The 19,155-nt window shown below is 41.4% G+C and overlaps 1 protein-coding gene across 4 annotated transcripts in view; it reads left to right on the forward strand.

Annotated features, from left to right (window-relative positions):
* The window catches only part of MST1R (macrophage stimulating 1 receptor), an 82,284-nt gene that overhangs the window by 48,274 nt on the left and 14,855 nt on the right, over positions 1-19,155 (forward strand). For 3 of the 4 annotated variants that reach the window (XM_042449662.1, XM_042449665.1, XM_042449664.1), the window contains exons 9-15: positions 309-470; positions 5,728-5,821; positions 6,894-7,121; positions 7,696-7,842; positions 11,991-12,147; positions 13,073-13,165; positions 13,975-14,178. In XM_042449662.1, coding sequence (XP_042305596.1) covers positions 309-470; positions 5,728-5,821; positions 6,894-7,121; positions 7,696-7,842; positions 11,991-12,147; positions 13,073-13,165; positions 13,975-14,178 — 1,085 coding nt within the window. The remainder of the gene's footprint in view (positions 1-308; positions 471-5,727; positions 5,822-6,893; positions 7,122-7,695; positions 7,843-11,990; positions 12,148-13,072; positions 13,166-13,974; positions 14,179-19,155) is intronic. The other variant, XM_042449663.1, reaches the window with a different exon arrangement.

The raw sequence follows: 19,155 nt of genomic DNA on the forward strand, positions 1-19,155 counted from the left end.
TTAGTTAGAAAATAACATGTTTTCCCCATTACGTCTATGTAGAAGTACATTCAGATTAGATAATGTGGGGAGGACAAAAGCAATTTCATTAGTAGTATATGGAGGGTGAACATGTCTTCCTAAGTAGTTATAGTGCCTCTCTTAAACTAGATTTGTGTTACAGTCCTTGTACCGTGTTATATCAGCCTTCCTATATGGTGAATCCTCACAGCTCTCATACTGAAGACACACAGTATGCTGCATGGAACTTCTGCTGACATGAGGACAGTTTGTACAGCTGACCAGTCATTTTCATTTTATTTTCTCAGCCAGAGAGAAGAAGACGTAATTTGCATCACTCCTCCTGCAACCCACCTATCCAACACTTCTGTGACTGTAATAATTGATGGGGAGCAGTTTGTTTCTCCACAGCACTTCTGGTATCGAGAAGACCCCCACATACGAGATATCTTCCCAAACTGCAGCTATGAGTGAGCCTGTTTTTTCATTCATAATCTAATTTCTGAGAAAATCTCTTTTTTCCATTGCAAATAATTTATAATAATAATGAAAAGAATATATTATTTATTATTAACATGTTGTTGTTATTGTTGTATTTCTTACCAGCCTTTCCCCAAGACTTGAGGCAGGGTACAACATAGATTAAATTACAATATATAACTAAACACATGAAATGTTAAAACACATAAACATAGGATTAAGACGAGCATTGCACATTAAAATCATCCAGACATAAAATTAAAATATTTCATTTCAATCCCTGTTCTAGTCCGCTGTGGCATACGTCATGTACCATGTTATTCATGAAATAGTATCTAAAGTCTTCAACCATTTAACTGCAATCCTATACTCATTTACCTAGGAGGAAGCATCAATGAATATAGTGAAAGTCTTTGTTGTTTCTGTTGTTGTTGTGTGCCTTCAAATTGTTGCCAACTTATTGTCAACCAAAGGTGAGCCTATCATGGGGCAAGATTTGTTCAGATTAGGTTTGCATTTGTCCTCCTCTGAGGCTGAGAGAGTGTGACATGCTAAGGCTACCCAGTGAGTTTCCACAGCCAAGTAGGCATTCGGATCCTGGTTTCCAGAATCATAAACCAATGCCCAAACCTCCACACCATGCTGGTTCTTCTTCATGGTCTCTGTACCTCACACAATTGGGTACTGCGCCTGCGCAGAGACTCCATTCGGAAGCTGAAAAGCTGAGCAGATTGATGGAAGCCCCTCCCACTCCCATGCACTGAGCATGCCTAACCCCGCCAATCTAGCTCCTCCTTCAGTTCTCTTTTGTCTGCCGCAAGACAAACATCTCCTTCGGTTTGCTCCTGAACTGAGTAGATTTCTACTGTACAGTAGACTTTTTGTTTCTTTTTCCTTTCCCTTTCTGCATAGTGGATTTTTGTCTTTTTCTCCCTCTTTTTGAGCATTGCTCTCTAAAAATTTTTGATCATTGTGAGAGAGAAGTGTTGCCGGCCCGGACGGGCCTACCACTTCCCGGTCTCTTATGGCCACCCTTTTTAAGCATTGTTCTGAATGTGACTGGAAAGTTGCTTTCAATTATGGTCATTCTAAATGCCTTTTTTGTTTAGGGGAAGCCCATATCTCTGATAAGTGCCCCCATTGTAGAGCTTTTACTGTGGTGACTCTCAGGAATAGAGCCTCCAAACTTAAATCTTTCTTGTGGGAGCACTCCCTTTCTGTTGCCCCAAAATCCGCTCTGGCTTTAGATTCTTTGGATAAAATTCCCATCCACAAACTTCCAAGGATTCCCAAAATTTCAAGGCCTTCGACGTCAACAACTGCTACCTCGACGTCAGTGTTGACATCGATTTCAGCTGCCACATCATCGGCGGCATCGACGTTGACGACCTTGATGTCACAGCCATCTTCTTCAGAGTCATCATTGCCACAAGAGGTCCCCTCTGTTTTTCAACAGAGACCTCAGAAAGCCAAAAAGAGGCCTGACGCTTCTCCTGTCTCTAACAAACCCAAGAAGAAGCCTAAAACTAAGGTGGCGACTGCCCCTTCAACCACCTCGGCCCTGTTGACTGCTCCGGCATCGACATTGATAGCTTTAGCTGCGGCTAAGCTTGATTCTACATTGGCTTTCTTTATGCCTGCCTCAACATCAGCGGATGATTTACCATCCCCCATCCCAGTCACTGTTTTAGACTCGGCATCGGGGGTTCTTGACTCAACATTGACGGCTATCTCTATGCCTACTCCTTCGACTGTCGCCACTCTGATCCTGACAACAATATCTCCTCTGCCTCCTGTCCCAACTAGGTTACCGGCACAGATACTGGCAACCCCATTGAGAGCTTACAGACTCTCCTTTTTGCCTCCGCCTCTTCGAAGGCAGTCACCGATCAGAGCCTACAGATCCCCTTTGCCTCGAGACCGAGACGGATACAGACATGGCCCGCCTCATTCCTCGGGGTCCTACGTCACTCATTATCGAGCTGAAGAATATTGGAGAGAACAGCCTTCCTCATACAGATCCTACTCTCCTTCCTATAGAGATCAGTATCATTACCACAACCTCCGTGATGACTCTCCTTCTCATTATCGATGCCACTCCTTGACGTCGTTCTCGATCACCTTCTCGGCATCCTTGGTCTTACTCTCCTAGAGATGATGACCACTACCACACTCCATCGCCACCACCTCGTATTACAGCCCCTTATTATTATTATTATTATTCTCAACCACGTTCTGGAAACTCATCCCAATATAAGGGCTCTTCACAACAGTCTTCAAGAAGACCCTATAAACAACACAATAAAGAACAAAACAATCAGCAACAACGTCAAAATCAACAACAATCTTCGAAGAAGAAGCCTTCTTCCTCTTCTAAGGCCCATTTTTGACAACTGCACTGAGACGACGACACCATCGTCCATCCTCTCTTTCCCTCTGTCTGCTCCCCAAACCAGACTATCCAGCTTTTACAACCAATGGTGTCAAATCACCTCCAACACCTGGCTTCTTACCATTATTCGTTTGGGTTACGCCATAGAATTCTCAAATATTCCTCCACACTACGTTTTCTGTTCCACTCCGTCTTCCCCTACACTCCAGGAAGAGATCGTCTCCCTTCTCGACAAAGGTGCCATCCCAACGCATTTCACCCTGTTGCAGCTTCTTTTCTTGGTACTTCACAGTTCCGAAACGAGGTGGTGGGCTCTGTCCCATTCTGGCCTTGAGAGGGGTCAACTCTTACATCAAACTTCCCAAGTTCAAGATGGTAACTCTCCAGTCAATTCTCCCCTTCCTCCATCAAGGAGATTGGTTTGCGTCGATCGATCTGAAAGATGCGTACTTCCACATCAGCATCAGACCACAACACCGCAAATTTCTTCGATTTGCTGTTGATGGAGTTCTCTTTCAATATACCGTTCTTCCCTTTGACCTCTCCTCCACCCCACGCGTGTTCACCAAATGCATGGCGGCAGTCATCTCTCACCTTTGAATACAGGGAATAATGATTTTCCTGTATCTCGATGACTGGCTGCTGGTGTCGTCCTCTCGAACTCAGTTGTTCAAAGACATTCATATCACTTTGTCTCTCATCCTCAATCCCACCAAGTCTATCCTTCAACCAGTCAGAGTGATAGAATATCTAGGCACATCTCTGGACTCTATCATGGCACTTGACTATCTGTCTATCAAAAAGGCAGACTCCCTCTGGGATCATCTCCGTCTGGTCCTCTCCAAGATCTGTCCTACAGCAAGGGACATACAGCATCTTCTAGGCTACATGGCGTCCACCACAACTGTGGGCTATCTTTCCCACCTGAGGTTCAGGCCCCTCCAAAGATGGTTTCTTTCTGTCTTCAATCACCTCGAAAACAAACAATCCAAGAGACTTGCCATTCCCCAACAGGTCAAGGACTCTCTCTCCTGGTGGCTTGTTCCCGACAATGTCCTCAAGGGGATGCCCTTCCAGGCCCTGGAACCTTCTACGATGGTCACCACAGACGCGTCCACAATGGGCTGGGGCACTCACCTCAAAGATCTCTGCGTTTAAGGTCATTGGTCTCCCTCAGAGAGAGAGATGCCCATCAACGCCCTCGAGCTCCTGGCTGTGATCAAAGCCTTTCGGGCCTTCAAACCCCATCTTCTTCACAGAGTTGTACGAGTGGTAACAGACAACACAACAACAGTTTGTTACATCAACAAACAGGGTGGCACATATTCCTCTGTCCTACTTCATCTAGCCCAACAGCTTTGGACTTGTTGCCATCATCGTTTCATCCACCCGGTGGCGATTCATCTCGCCAGCAAAGACAATGTCTTGGCAGACTCTCTCAGCAGCGACAAGGTCCTTCAATACGAATGGACACTGTCTGCTCAAGCCTTCCAACTTCTCACCTCCCGATGGAGGACTCCATCCTTGGACCTCTTCGCCACTCCGGACAATGCTCAGTGCCCACAATTCTGCACCAGGGTGGGCAGGAAATACAGCTCCCTGGGAGATGCATTCCTATGCAGTTGGAACCAAGACTTCCTCTATGCCTTCCCTCCACTACCACTTGTAGCAAAGGTTGTGAACAAGATGATCGGAGACAGAGCCAACGTGATTCTGCTGGTCTCCTTCTGGCCAAGACAACCCTGGTTCACCCCCTGCTCCACCTGTCCAGGGGTCAATACTTCAAACTCCCAAATTGGCTGGACCTTCTGACTCGCTCTCACGGAGCAGTCCTTCATCCAGACATCCTCAGTTTACACCTGACAGCTTGGAGGATCAGACCCTGAACTCTCCCGAATTGCTCAAGGTCTTCTTTAACCAGCTTCTTTAACCAGCTTCAAAACGGAGTTGAAGACCATTCTGTTCAGGGCAGCGTTCCCAGGCATTGCATAATTGTCACTTGCTATTTGATGTTCTTTTGTTGTCTGTTTTATTTAATCATTTCCTGTATTGCTATGTATTTTATATGTATTATCCTACTAGAGATGCCCCTTCCCCACCACCACTCCCTCTGTGTCGTGTCTTTCTAGATTGTAAGCCTGAGGGCAGGGAACCGTCCAGTTAAAAAAAATGTATGTACAGCGCTGTGTAAATTTACAGCGCTTTATAAATAAAGGTTAATAATAATAATAATAATAATAATAATAATTGTCAGCTTCTAGAAAAGACTACTAAACGATCCTACTCCTACAAATGAAATCGTTTTTGTGATTTTGCTACCACTAGAGCTGAACTCTCCAGTCCTGAAGGAGGAGCTACATTGGCGGGGTTGGGCATGCTCAGTGGATGGGAGTGGATGGGGCTTCCGCCAGTCTGCTCAGCTTTTCAGCTTCTGAATGGATTCTCTGCGCAGGCGCAGTACCCAATTGTGTGAGGGTACAGATGACCACTCAAAGAACCACAGTTACATACAGATGAGTAACCTGTTCTTCTCACTTCTTTGTAAACATATATGGGCTCACACCATAAGAATCTCATTTAACCAAAGGGAATGTCTTTAAGAACTCAGTCCTCAGGAATAAGTACAATTTATTTCAGTAGTGGACCTTCTCTCAGGTAAAAATGCATAGGACTGCAGCTAGATTTTTTGTGAGATGTCAGATTCTGGTAGCCCTAGATCCTGGTAGCTTTTGGGAACTTTAACTAGTTTCATGTACTTTACTGCATCATCACTATATGCCTGCAGAATGTCTTGGTATGGAATTCTTTATCTCTCTTCATTTCATAGTTTTCTAATGTTTTTTGTTTTTTGGCAGCGGGTCAGATATTTTCATTCATGGCACCAATTTGGATTCAGTGTATAACCCCAAAGTACAATTTGAATCTGCAGGAGTAATGACCAATGCTAAAGTGAGTATTCCTCATGAAGAAACATGCTCAGAATGTCTTCATGTGTGCAACCATACACACTCTTATTAGATAGTAAGTTCCGTTGGACTCTATGGGACTCCCATTTGAATAAATCAGCTGTTTAGTATTGTCCCACACACGTAAAAGACTGGATCAGATGGATAATTCCCCATACTTGTCCTTAAATACTCATAAATGCCCAGCTGTGCCTGAAAGTACAAACAGAGTATCTTTTATTCTGTCTTTAGTGATAACATTTTTTAAAAATGGAATGTAAATTTATTGTAATTTTTTCTTGGGTATCTTACACTATTTTTGGTTCTCCCCACCCCCGCTATATTTCAAATAACTGATTTTTTTTTCTTTTACATTTTATTTGCTTCTGCTTACTGTAAAAAAATTAGCTTCAACCAGTTTAATTACAATTGTAGGATTCGTACCCACTCAGTGTATTAGGGTGGACAATGTGTAGCCCTCCAGATAAGGAATCCATGGATCCAGAGGGTCAATTGTAATTTGTAATTTATAACTGTAATTTAAATTTCCTTTCCCCCTTGTTGATTCAAATTCCCTTAATTTAAACCAGCCCTGTGGCCAGCATGCTAGAACAGTTGTGTCAAGGAAGCCAATGACATGTTCAGCTACAGGTACAGAACAGGCAATACTACTTCATAGAAGGCATAACGAATCTATGGAATTTGTGTGTCCATGTCTTTTGGGGTGCACATGGTGGCCATCAACTATTCACTGTGTCACCTCTGGAGCTAGCAGGACCTCACCCAATTCCCCACCAGACCAACTGATCACAGGAGCCCTATTCACCTGCTGGAAATGAGAGAACTGAGAACTGAAATGGCATTACACTTCTTTACACTAAGCAATCTCCCCCTACACGCCAAACCCTGAATTTCTTTCTTGCCACTTTCCCCATTTAGTCTCACTTGTTTCAGTAATATGGACACCTCAGCTGAACCCAGTATTCCAGCAGTGGACAGATAAATGAAATCAAGCAAAATGAAGCTAAACCATTTCTTTGATTCAACCGTGTTGGTTTCTGCTGTGATGTCTTTAGGAATGCAAAGGGCCTCAGACTGCAAAAAGACTGGTGTGTCAGGGTCCTGCCTACTCATTTGAAAACAAGGCAAACAGTGTACAAGGGAACCTGAATATTTTGATGGATGGAGTTGCTGTGCACAAGGTGTTTCGTATCCGCTACTACCCCAAGCCAGTTATCTACACCTTCAAGCAGGAAGACAAATTGTACAAACTCAACCAAGGGCAGGATGAGATTGCGATCCGTGTAAGTAATGGTATTCCCTACTCAAGGTCTAGGCCCTTTTGTAGGAAAGTACTGTAGACTGGGAGTAAAAGAGCAAATTATGAATCAGGTATAGATCCCATCTCATCTTAAACACTAAGCAGAGTCAGTCTGGGTTAGTGCTTGGATGGGAGAACACCAACAAATACCAGGTGCTGTAGGGGAAAGGCAATGGCAAGCCTCTGAAGAAATCTTACTAAGAAAACCCCATGATACGGTCACCTTGGGGTTGCCATAAGTCAGAAATTACTTAAAGGCACACAACAGCAACAACAACAATGGAAACAAAAAGGAATAGATTGCCATAAGAGATATCTTCACTTTTAGGAAAACAGCTAGGCATTAGGATGGGGATGCTGAAGCACTAAGAGAGTTTTGCCAAGCATAGAATATTTTCTTGAGAGGCAAAGGCATATATGTATCTAGAACAGGATTAAGTTGGGACAAACAGTGTGATCTGAGCTTTAGCCAGGGGACCCAGACGTATTGTAAGTGGAGGAGCAAGAATGATATTTTCCCTTAAGCCATGTCTGTATTTTTTTAAATGTTTGTACAGCACGAAGGGTTGGATGCTCTGGCAAGTTGCATGCCAATCTCCATGATAGTGGCTGGCACAGATTGCCACCCCAGTGTGCTGAGGAATGAGGTGACGTGTCGAATCCCCAAACACCTTGTCATCCCTCTGGATGGTGTGCCAGCAAAGGTAGAGCAACAGTTCTTTGCAACTACCTTCAGTGACATGTGACAAAATGGCTGTCCTTCTCTCTGCAACTTGCTGCTTGCTTCAGCCATTCCCCTCTTGTCCAATCTGCATGCTTTCCGCCTCCCTTCTCTTTGGTCCTTGGTCGGTTTCCTGTTATTGGCCACAGAAATTATGGGAAACCTGACATGCCAGAAACTGTCCAACAGCTAGATGACATCTCCACCCATTCTCATTCTGGCTAGCTTCTTCCATATGCTTCGGCATGTCTTTCCTTTCTTTGTACAAAGGGGTAGAGAAAGTGGAAGGAACTACAGGTCCCGGGGGTGAGTCTGGATTTCTTAGAGTCCAAGTCTGTTCCAGTGGGCTTTGTCAGATGGCTATGCTCTCTTCCTCATGGCACCAACGTTGGTTGATTTCCCCCTTTCTTGCACATTTTTTCCATTCCAAAAGACTAAAATGCCTCTCTGATGGATCAGTGACTGATAGTAAAAGCTTTACAGTCAAAAATGCTGGTATTTTTGGTCTTATCTCTTTGCCTTTTCCCTCACCCACTACTGGAATGCAGACCCTGAAAACATCTCTGAAATTGAATTTGGCCCTTGTACTGAATGAGGTTCTCCATTCTTCTAGTAGTGCGTGTTTAGTAAGGAGTGAAGGAAATAGCTAAGGTTGATGAGGCACTAAAGGGGAAATTCCCTTAAGTTATGTGGAAGTTTCATCCCTCGTCATCTTGGGATGGATTTGATGAACACTATTATGAAGTCTGCCCTTCTTAGCCACTTGTGAGCTCAGAGCAGACTTAATTCTGACCTTTAAGGAAAGTTTGTTTTGTTTATTTAAAAGAATGGCCTGCTGTTTCCAGATCAAACAAGCCAAAGTTCAGTTATAATAGCAAAACATTGGGCAATATTCCTGACTTCCATTGGCACTGATTCTTTAACTCATTTATCATTAGGGAAGTAATATTCCACTCTGAAATTCAATAGGGGCTTTTGACAGTCCTTGCCAGGTTTCCTTTATGACCAACAGATGTAGGGTAAGGGTGCAGACAAGTGGGGTAGAAACAGTAAAGGCTTAAAACAGGCAGTTGGAAGTGGATAATCAGTCCTGACAGTATGGAGTTTCAGCCATATGCTAAAAAACAATGACAGTACTTAGCCTTGCAATCACGTCCCTACCCCCATTCCACATGGCACGGTTTTCATGGACACACCCAGTATAACTCCAGATGCTTTCACCTGATCAGGCTCTGCAAGTTTCTCTCAATGACATTGCTGCTACCAACCAGTGTTGGAATGCATGTACATTTTTTCCTCTCTCTCTATCTTTCTCTTTTTGCATGCTTGCTCATTTCAGCATTTAGTGCTGTATATCAAACATTGAAATAGTTCAAGATTTTCCATACTTTGATTCAATCAATTAATCAGAATGGAGACTGCAGTCAATAAATCAGAAGAAAGGTAGGACCTGGAAAGACAGCTATTTATCCTGAAGTGTCAAGATATATAATTAAATACTATACTTAGGATTGTCCATTCCATCGTATTTTCTATGTATGGTTATGAAAGCTGGATGCTGAAGAAAGCTGACAGGAAGAATATCAACTCATTTGAAATGTGGTGCTGGGGTAGACTTTTATGGATACAGTGGACTGCTGCAAAGATAAACAAATGGACCCTAGAGCAAATCAAAACTGAACTCTCTCTAGAAATCAAGATGATTAAACTGAGGCTGTCATAGTTTGGCCATATCATGAGAAGACATGACTTACTAAAAAAGACAATAATGCTTAGCAAAGTGGAAGGCAGTAGGAAAAGAGAAAAACTGCATTCCTGATGGATAGACTTAGTCAAGGAATCTATGGACCTGATTTGCAAGACCTGATTAGGGTGGCCGATGATAGGGTGACTTGGAAATGTCATTCTTATTCTTAAGCCCCTGCTTGAGAGCCCCTTTGTGAAGACCCCCCCTTGCGAAGACCCTGTGAGTTCCCCTCTGTTAGTTCCCCTGTTAGCCATTGATGAGACATCTAGGGCTGGCACATTTTATGTAATTGTAATTGTATTAATGGTTTTTAATAGTGTTGATTGTACTGTTGTTTTAATTATAATTGTATGGATATATGTTGTGAACCGCCCTGATGCTTGCGAAGGGCGGTATACAAATAAAGTTTATTTATTTATTTATATTCACAGGGTTGCCGTAAGATCAAAGGCAACTTGATGGCAGTTAACAATAAAGAAGGCAAATCAAGCACTACCCAAAGGAGGAGGCAGTTACTCCTGATCTTGATTACATACGAGAGGGATGTCTGTCATCTCTCCTATAAACTTTGTGGGGCAGAATTAGACTGTGTAGCACTGTGATGGTTTCTGACTCACTCCTGGATTTTATTCATTATCTCCTAATGTTGAGAAAGAGTCATTTAATGATTTCATTACCACCTTTTGTCCACTCAAAATTATTCTCTCAAAAATGTCAAGGGGAAAAGAGATACTTCACTAGAATGAAACAATCCTGTGCAGTGATGGAGCCCTACACTTACCCTTTCCCACCATCTCTTCTTACCTTGTTCTTTTGATCCTCACCTCTTCTTTCCTGGTGCCATTCTGGTAGGAAATGGATCATACAAGAGGTACTCTGATAGTACCCTTCCAGAGTGTAGTCACAATAGACAGCATATCTCCAGCTGAATCCTTACAAGACATCCATGCCTGGATGAAGCAAAAGTTTTGAGCAACCTACACAGTTGCTCTGGAGTTCTTTGCACAACCTTCGGTATTCTAGTGATTCCCTCTTTGTCTGTCTGACAGCCTGTTTTCTACAACAGCAGGAGCATAAGTTTAGTAGTGTGCAATACAGTATACACACATGTATAAGATTAGAAATTTTAGTCAAAAAATTGATCCAAAAAAACTGGATTGACTTATCTATGGGTCAATGTAAATTCTTATCAAAAAGTAACCATCCCCTGTGGTAGTGAAATGCAGGAGCACCTAAAAGAAGCACTAGCACATTCTACTCTCTCCTGCAGCACCTCTGCCCACCTATTTGAATGCTTGAGTGGGAAAAATTGCAGCAGCGGCTATTCTTCGACAATTCTCAAAGGAGTGCCAAGAGAAGTCAGGCTTTGAAAAGTTTGAATAAGACATATGTGTATGTCAGTTTTTCTGCATTAAAATCAGGTGATGTTATCACATTAAACGTGAAGACTATGATCACTGCGAAAATAGACATGGTACAGACTGCCCCAAAGAGGCGGCCTGCAGCTGTCACTGTTTGCGCCGGATTGGCAGCCCCTGCGGTCCCAATCTGGCATTTTTCCAGGCCAAAGAGAAGTGGCAAAATGCTACTTCTCTTTGGCCTGGAAAAGGGGTGTCCTGGTGCCTTAGGCGCCCAGAGCACCCCAGTGGGGCCGGCGCTACAGAGGAGAAAGGGGTGGCTCCTTTCCCTTCTGGATTATTGGTGTGGCCATTTGGTTGCCACGCCAATGATGCGTGCGCTGAAAAAGAGCTCTGTGTTGGAGTTCCTTTCTGCGCCGCTGCCAGGCTGCCATAAGCAGCCTGGGGTGGCGCAAAGATGTCACATCTGCGCTGTGCTGTTTGGACATGGTGCATGTGTGATGTCATCATGGCGGCACCCATGTGGACACGATGCTGCCATGATGCTGCCGCCGGCACATTCTAGGGTTAGGGACCCTAAAATCGGCACCAGCACACCAAAAAATGGCAGTCTGTACCACGCCATAGTCACCATTTTCTTTGTTTTGCCTTTTCATACTTTTTTACATGTGCACATTTTCTTAACCCTGTCCATACCTAGTCACCTCCTCTACATATCGTACAGCCATCCTTTGCTTTAGTTTCTTCCTCCTCTATCCAGTCTTTAGAGTGAGCCAAACAGTTATGCCTGCCGGAATTTTGTAAGTTCTTTGACATCTTTTTCCTTTGCTTTGTCCTTTGTTACATGCCCCTAAATTTATCCTCAATTTGTCCATGGTTATATGAAAATCCATAATTTTAATCCCAAAACCTACCCTCAACTTATACATATACACCTGCTGTCCATTGGCTCCTTCTTGGCCATTGGATGTCATTATTTTAGCATGGCTGATAACCTGCTTCCAACACATGTTTTCCTTTTTTTAGATTTGTGTCAATGGAAACTGCACAGACCTAGGTGTTGTGGTTGTGCTGTCCTCCTTCTCCCCAGTTGCTGTTGCCTTGGGGACCATTGTAGCTGTCCTGTTCCTCTGTCTCTTGGCATTTCTGCTCATGAAATACTTTAAAAAGAAGAAGAAGACAGGTAATTGCAAACTTGTCATCACACTTTCCTATCAAAGAAAGGCTTTCAAGTAATGATATTCATTCAACAACATTTCTCCATTATTTTATTGACAGAATTGGGCTCATTCATATGACCCAAAAGATCTGGTAAATGTTGGGATATTCTGTTTCTGAATGTCAGGCCTTGTAACACCTCATAATGGTTATTCCCATGCCTGTATCCAGTCATATCCTAAATATATTGGGGTTTCAGCCACGCTTTATTTCTTGCTTAAGGTGTAGTTAACTTTGGTGTGGGTGAGTTTCCCCACCCACCCCCTCATCACCCTTCGAACTGAACATCCCTCATGCTCTTCTCCAAATATTCTCATTTCCTATCTGGCACATTTATTTTTTTAAAAAAATGTTTTTGTAATCACAATACAGAGGTGCCATAGAGGTAAAGCACCATACTAGTTTAGCACTATATTTGTAGAAAGTCAAGGGAAGATAGAAAAGAAAAGATCATGCTGTGAATGCACATAATGGAAGTGTTTAATCTGGTAACCAGAAATGTAGTGAGGGAAGGAAGAAGGTCAGAGGAGAATATCCATGGCAAAGATCACACCCCTATTTAAGACATAACCAATGAGACTACTCAGGACTACAGAAGAAACTGAGACAGTAGATGCAAATGTGGGGATTTACTCCTGCTTATATCAGAAACTCCCCGGGCTGAACAGAAACTAGTCCTTGCTTTAAAAACTTGCAACTACTCCCAGAAATTATTGAGAAGTAAGCAAGGACAGCAGGTACATTGTATGTATATTTTTTAAAAATCCCAAAAGGCACAGGACCAAACTCCTGAAAAATCTGAAGGTTTTTTTGGCCAGTCTGGATGAGTATTGATTTGCATCTGATTGTGAACCCTGATCTGAATATTGACTTGTTTTTTGTTTTGACAGGAACTGAGAATTTAGAAAGACTTTCAAGCTTCAACAGGGGCACACCAAACATCCCTCTCCTTCCTTTCAGCACTGGCTATATGGATGCTGCTGGTAAAGATGCATAAAAAGATACTCTTTATAACTACTAGTATTTTGAAGCAGGTGTGGTGGAAGCTTATGAAGCAAAACTCAGCTGTGGTAGACATTGGCCTGTCCTAGGGACTTCTCAGCAGGGATTATGCTTAGCATGGGCAGCAAGCTTAATGAAGTGATATTTTTTACCCTGCACTAGCAGTGATGTTTCAGGTTAGTGCCAAGATTCATGGCACCAGTTCTGTATCTAAAGTAATCCATGCAGTGTATTTCTAGAAAAGAAAATCACTATATTGAAGCACCTGATGTTTTCATTGTCTAGTGCAAGGGAGGGGCAACTGGGGAAAGATCAGGGGACTGCATCATTCCCCTGCACCCACTGGAGGCCGATCACACCTTGATGCCACTGAATTTGCTGTTGTGATGGTGAGAGGTAGACCATAACGCTTTCTGGAAGCTTGATTACTGTTGTTAAAAAGTTGCATGAATTGTTTTAAAGTAGCTGGATGCTACTACCATTGCAAATACTGCTGCAGCAGGAGCAAGACATGTGTGAAAATAGGCAAGATTTTGCTCATATCTAGTCTAGTGATTGTCTTTCTCTCCTGGTTATCTTATGTACTTTAACTGTGGTGCTCTAACAAACGTGTGGTGCTCTAACAAAACATATAGATTATAATCTTCCCAGAAAAAATGAAAGCAAGCAATGAATGGATTTTTTTTTCAAAGACCTATGGCTAAGAGCAATAAATATTTTTATTTGGAATAAATTTGATAACATCTGATTTTAATGTTCTCTCTATTATTCATTGATGGCATTACCTAAGCAGCATCTCCAAACAGAGCCTCCTCTGAAGCACGGTTTGGAAGTGTCTCTTATACAGGGAGCAGTGATGGTTCTGTTGTGCCCTTCATGCGAGTGCCTTCTTACTCGATTAAAAATTTTCGTCCAGAGCTCTTGGAAGAGGTGAAGGATGTTCTAATCCCAGAAGAGCAGCTGGTCATGCATCAGGACCAGATCATTGGCAAAGGTGAGCCCTGGTGAGATTGTGTTGTGCCTTCCAGCCACAGAGTGCAAAGCTTTGTCACTTAGGTACCGTACATTTTACAACCCTTGTTCAAAGAATGACCCTTTACCAGGTGTTTCTTACAAGGCATTATATGTTTTCTCTCTAAGTGTTTTTTTAGCTATTCCCTATTACTTCTTGTTGATTTATGAGGCTTATTGGAGACTGTTAGGTAGTATAAGTGGTTGCTCTTCTTACTGAAATTCCACTGTAGCCTTGTTTGTTTTGCCAGAAAAAGTACAGTGGACCCTTGTTATACGCTGGGGTTTGGTTCCAAAATCCTCCGTGTATAACAAAATCCGTGTATGCTCAAGTCCCATTAAATATAATGACATAGCAAAATGGTGTCCCTTATAAAAAATGAAAAATCAAGGTAAATTTATACTTTTTTGGGACATTTTCAAACCATGTATGCTTGAATCCGTGTATAAAAAATCCGTGTATAAGAAGGGCCCACTGTAGTGAGAAAAGATGGAAATTTTACTTCTTCTCAATTCCTATGAATAAACACCATGTTTTAACAAGAAAGTTGGAAAAGGAAATGAACAATAATAATAAAAAACCACTAACCAGAGCAAATTGCTATAATCCTCTTACTCAGTTCAAGAAGCTTTTCTGCAAAAAGAACTTAGCACCAGGAGCCAGATAGTACCTTGAGAGAGACTGTGGGATACAATCAACCACAGACTGTTGGGTTTAGATTCAAGGGGGTATTGAAATCATCTCCCTAAAATCCACTTCTCACTGTTCTGTTCCAATACCATTTGTTTTTATTTGTGTGTAATGCATTTTTATTCAGCTCTTTTCTAAGATGCTCAGGGTAATGTTTTAGCCATGTTATAGTCTTGTGAAATTGGGTCTGGAAGATAATAACTTTCAAAGGCCAACTATAGGAGTCATGACTGAGGTGAAGCTTGACTGGCAGATTTTACTTGTTTTCTTAGGCTTTTCCAGATACATAAGGGAGTCCAGTTTGGGCTGTTTTGAGCATTCAGGGTTTAGAGCATGATATGTGATTGCTATCACTTGGTTGAAGTGCAATATTCCTTGATTCACTTTCAACAACTCAAGTTTAATGCTGAACCTAGGTAGAGGGAGGCGGGGGGATCAGGCAAAGGATGCAAAGAAGGACATTTGTTATTGTGTGGGTGACTCCAGATCCTTAAATGAGGGCTCCATAGTTTGTCCAAAGCAAGACTTAGCCACTATACTGTGTCAGATTAAAAATGGATACAGTTCATGCTCAGATGCCTTAAAACGCAATCACCTATCCATTTGTTTGCTCATGTTTAAAAACAGAAACACTGGTAATTCATTTCAGTGCCCAGGAAGATTAAGGACCAGTGACAGTTTTGTGATTTAAAATCTTTTCTTAGCTGATTACTTGCTTTGAATAGATGCAGAAGAAATAATTTACCATTCTGCTTTACAGAAGCCTGTTTTATAACTGGAAATTATTACCAAGCCCCAGTCGACTAGTTTTAATAAGTTAAACTAGCTCCAAGTTCTTCATCGTTTCTGAATTTCACATTCATTCCAGCCATGCTATGATCTTCACTAAAGTTTGTTGAGTGTAACTGACAAAAAGGTTAAAAACACTGGAAGCTGTTTCCTTGTTTTCTACATCCATTCAAGATGACTAGTAGTTGTTAGTTCTGTAAAATTTTGTGGTTTTTGTTCATGAGTTTATTACAACATTTGTATCAATAAATTGAATATAGTGTGTTCCCAGTGTCATTAAATTTGTTCTAATAGTGATTATAATAAAGAAGGAGAAGGTGAGAAGTAGATCAGGACTTTCTGGGCACCTTTGGAAGATATGTAATAGATTGGCTTGAGTGTCTGACTCTCTGAAATTTATTGCACTGCCCTTTCCTGTCCTTTCCTCCAGAACTAGGTGCGGGATGAAAACTTTTAAACACAGATTTTATTGCACACCTCCATGCCCATGTAGGAGGCATACTGTACCTGATCATGGCACCTTGTATCTGATCTGGATATCTTCTGCACCTTGCATACAATGGGAAAATCCCGTTCTTTCAAAAAGTGCTGGAGAAGTCCAGATAAGGTATGGGATGCCATGATCAGGTATGAGATGCCTCCTGCCTGGGCACGGAGGCTTGCATTAAAATCTACATTTAAATTTTTTCACCTTGCACCTAGCTCAGGAGGAAAGGATGGGAAAAGGGAGTGCAATAAACTCCCATATTTAAAAATAGCAACACCTTATTTAGTCTTAGTGGCACACTCAGGCTAATAAACTCAAGAATATGAGAGCTCCACACTCATCCTCACAGTATTACTGCAATAGTCCTCCTGAATAATCATTCTGTGGCTGGTATAATGAGCTATAGGACATAGCCAGATGCCTCTCTGATCCTCTCCACTTCCCACCAGCAACAGAATGGCCATGGAGTGGTGCTATCACAACAGAACCATGACTTCTGGGCATGTTAACTTTGGTCATTGTAGAGGCGGGAGAAAAATACCAATGTCTACATCCACCAAAAATTATGCAAGCATAAGATGTACTTATGCTTGTGTATGCTGCTAATATTATTATATTTAATTAATATAATATAATTATTATATTTATTTGTACCCCTCTTTTCTCCCCAAATTGGGACTCAAAGCAGCTAATAGGATGCCAGCCTCCGAGTGCTGGTGTTTGTCATTTGGGGAGAAAGTATGTTAGAGGTGAAGGAACAGTATGTATGGGACACCATTCCTGGGTCAAGGTTTTCTTTGCTTTCTGGAATGTTAACACATCCTCTTGTTCTCATGGCAGCTGGGAGAAAGTTCAATAAAGAACTAATCTATCACAATGTGAAATAATTTTCCATCAGAACTTCTACTAGTATTTTAATATTCACTCTATCTAAATATCTGACTTTGAATTGTTGGTACCATAGAAACTATTCACTATATATCTGCTAACCACACTATAATGTGACATTGCTTGGTTATCTCTTTATTATGTAGTCATACAGAGGATTACAGAACTCTTTCCCTTTTTCATGATTTCTCATTCCCTGAACCTTTAAAATACAATAGAATAGTGCTGTTGCTTCAGATAATTCTGCTCATAGCAAATTTTAATATGAGCTTCTTTTAAACAAAGCATTCAAATATCACATTATTTCAGACTAATACTGTAATATATATTATCTCATCCCCAGAAAACACTTTCTCATTGGAGCAAGCTTTGTGTTGCCTGATGATATTAAACAATTTCTCATACTGAAATTTCTTCACTGCCTGATAATTCTGTACTGTCTTCAGATCACTTTTTATTGTTAGGTTTATATGGCTTTTTATGCTGCCATATAAACCTAACAATTAATAATCATAACAACAACAATAATAATTTTATTTATATATCCCACCTCTTCCAAGGATTGAAGCGGGATTACATCATCAAAATAATACAATGCAATTGAACAGTCAATAAAATACTAATAATGAATTATACATCCCCATTAGTTCCTTAAAATCTCCAAACATCAATTCATATACCATCATACTTAGAGAGGGGGTCTTAATCATCATCTCTATACCAAATCCGATGGGTAAGCCCACCAGAAGAGATCCGTCTTTAGTGCCTTCTTAAAGGCATCTAAGGTAGTGATAAGACGGATCTCCTCTGGCAGACTATTCCATAATTTAGGGGCTGCAGCAGTGAATGCTGTATGAGAAGTTGTGGTTAATCAAGTATTACAATGTTCCAACAAATTCTTTCCTGATGTTCTGAGAGTGCGGGGCGGATTATGTAGGGAGAGGCGTTCCCACAGGTAACTCAGGCCCAAGCCATGTGGGCTTTAAAGGTAATAACCAACAGTTTGTATTGTGCACAGAAGCTAATTAGCAGCCAGTGTAGACATTTTAACACGGGTGTTATATGGTCAAACCTAGAAGTACCAACGACCAATCTAGCTGCTGCATTTTAGATTAGTTGAAGCTTCCAAACTTGGTACAAGGGTAGCCCCAAGTAGAGCACATTACAGAAATCTAAACAAAAGGTTACCAGTGCATGTACTATGCTTCAGTATAAACCTAACAATTGTTCCTTGTCATTCTGTAATGCTAAACTTACTTTATTATATGCAATAACAATTGATCTATCTAAAAATCTATTTCACTGATGTTTATTGCTAATATTATTTTACATAATTATAATATCTTAATTTTTTATATTGGCTCTGATTATTGTACACAGATTAATCTCTGAGACAGAATGAGAAATCACACTGTGTCCATTTATATACAAAACCAGTACAGGACTCAACTTTAGCATGCAAACTTGTTTAGCTTCTGTAAGGATCTAGTACATGAACCATATTTCCTGATTTTACAACAGGCTAAAGTCTTAAAGATAAGGCATATGATCAGCAGTATTTCTAACAAGTGTATCACTTTGCTCAAGTAATAGTACCAATGTCACCTAGTTTTAAAAACAAACAAATGACACATTCAAAATGAACATGTCAAAGGCAGGAGAGGAAGCTGGAAGGAAGGATTTGTTGTAATATGTTCATCAGTTTGTATGTTCTTCTGCAAATGGTTAATAAACGAACACATAGCATGGGAAGTGTGACTATTGGCTTGACAGTGGCTTTGTATTACCATCTTGTTCCCACAGAAGGGAGGAAAGAGGCAAATGAAGTAAAGCTTTATTAGACCAACTCCTGTTTGAAGTGTTGAAAGTGCAGACTTTGTGATTACATAGACCTTCCTTCAGGCATAAATATTTAAAGAGAATAACATTTGAAAAGGTTGTTAGCTTGGTAAATTAGACAGGTTTTTGCAGTGTTATCCTTTCATGCCCAGGTGCTTCCAGAGCAGAAATAAGGTGTGTATATCTCTCATTATGCTGTATTCAGAGCTTCGCAGCCTGCTAGTTGAAACCTGTTGCAAAAGCTCAAGAGAATAGACTGGGTAGTA

Source organism: Sceloporus undulatus, chromosome 2 (genome assembly GCF_019175285.1).
Source record: "Sceloporus undulatus isolate JIND9_A2432 ecotype Alabama chromosome 2, SceUnd_v1.1, whole genome shotgun sequence".
NCBI classification, from domain to species: Eukaryota; Metazoa; Chordata; class Lepidosauria; order Squamata; family Phrynosomatidae; genus Sceloporus; species Sceloporus undulatus.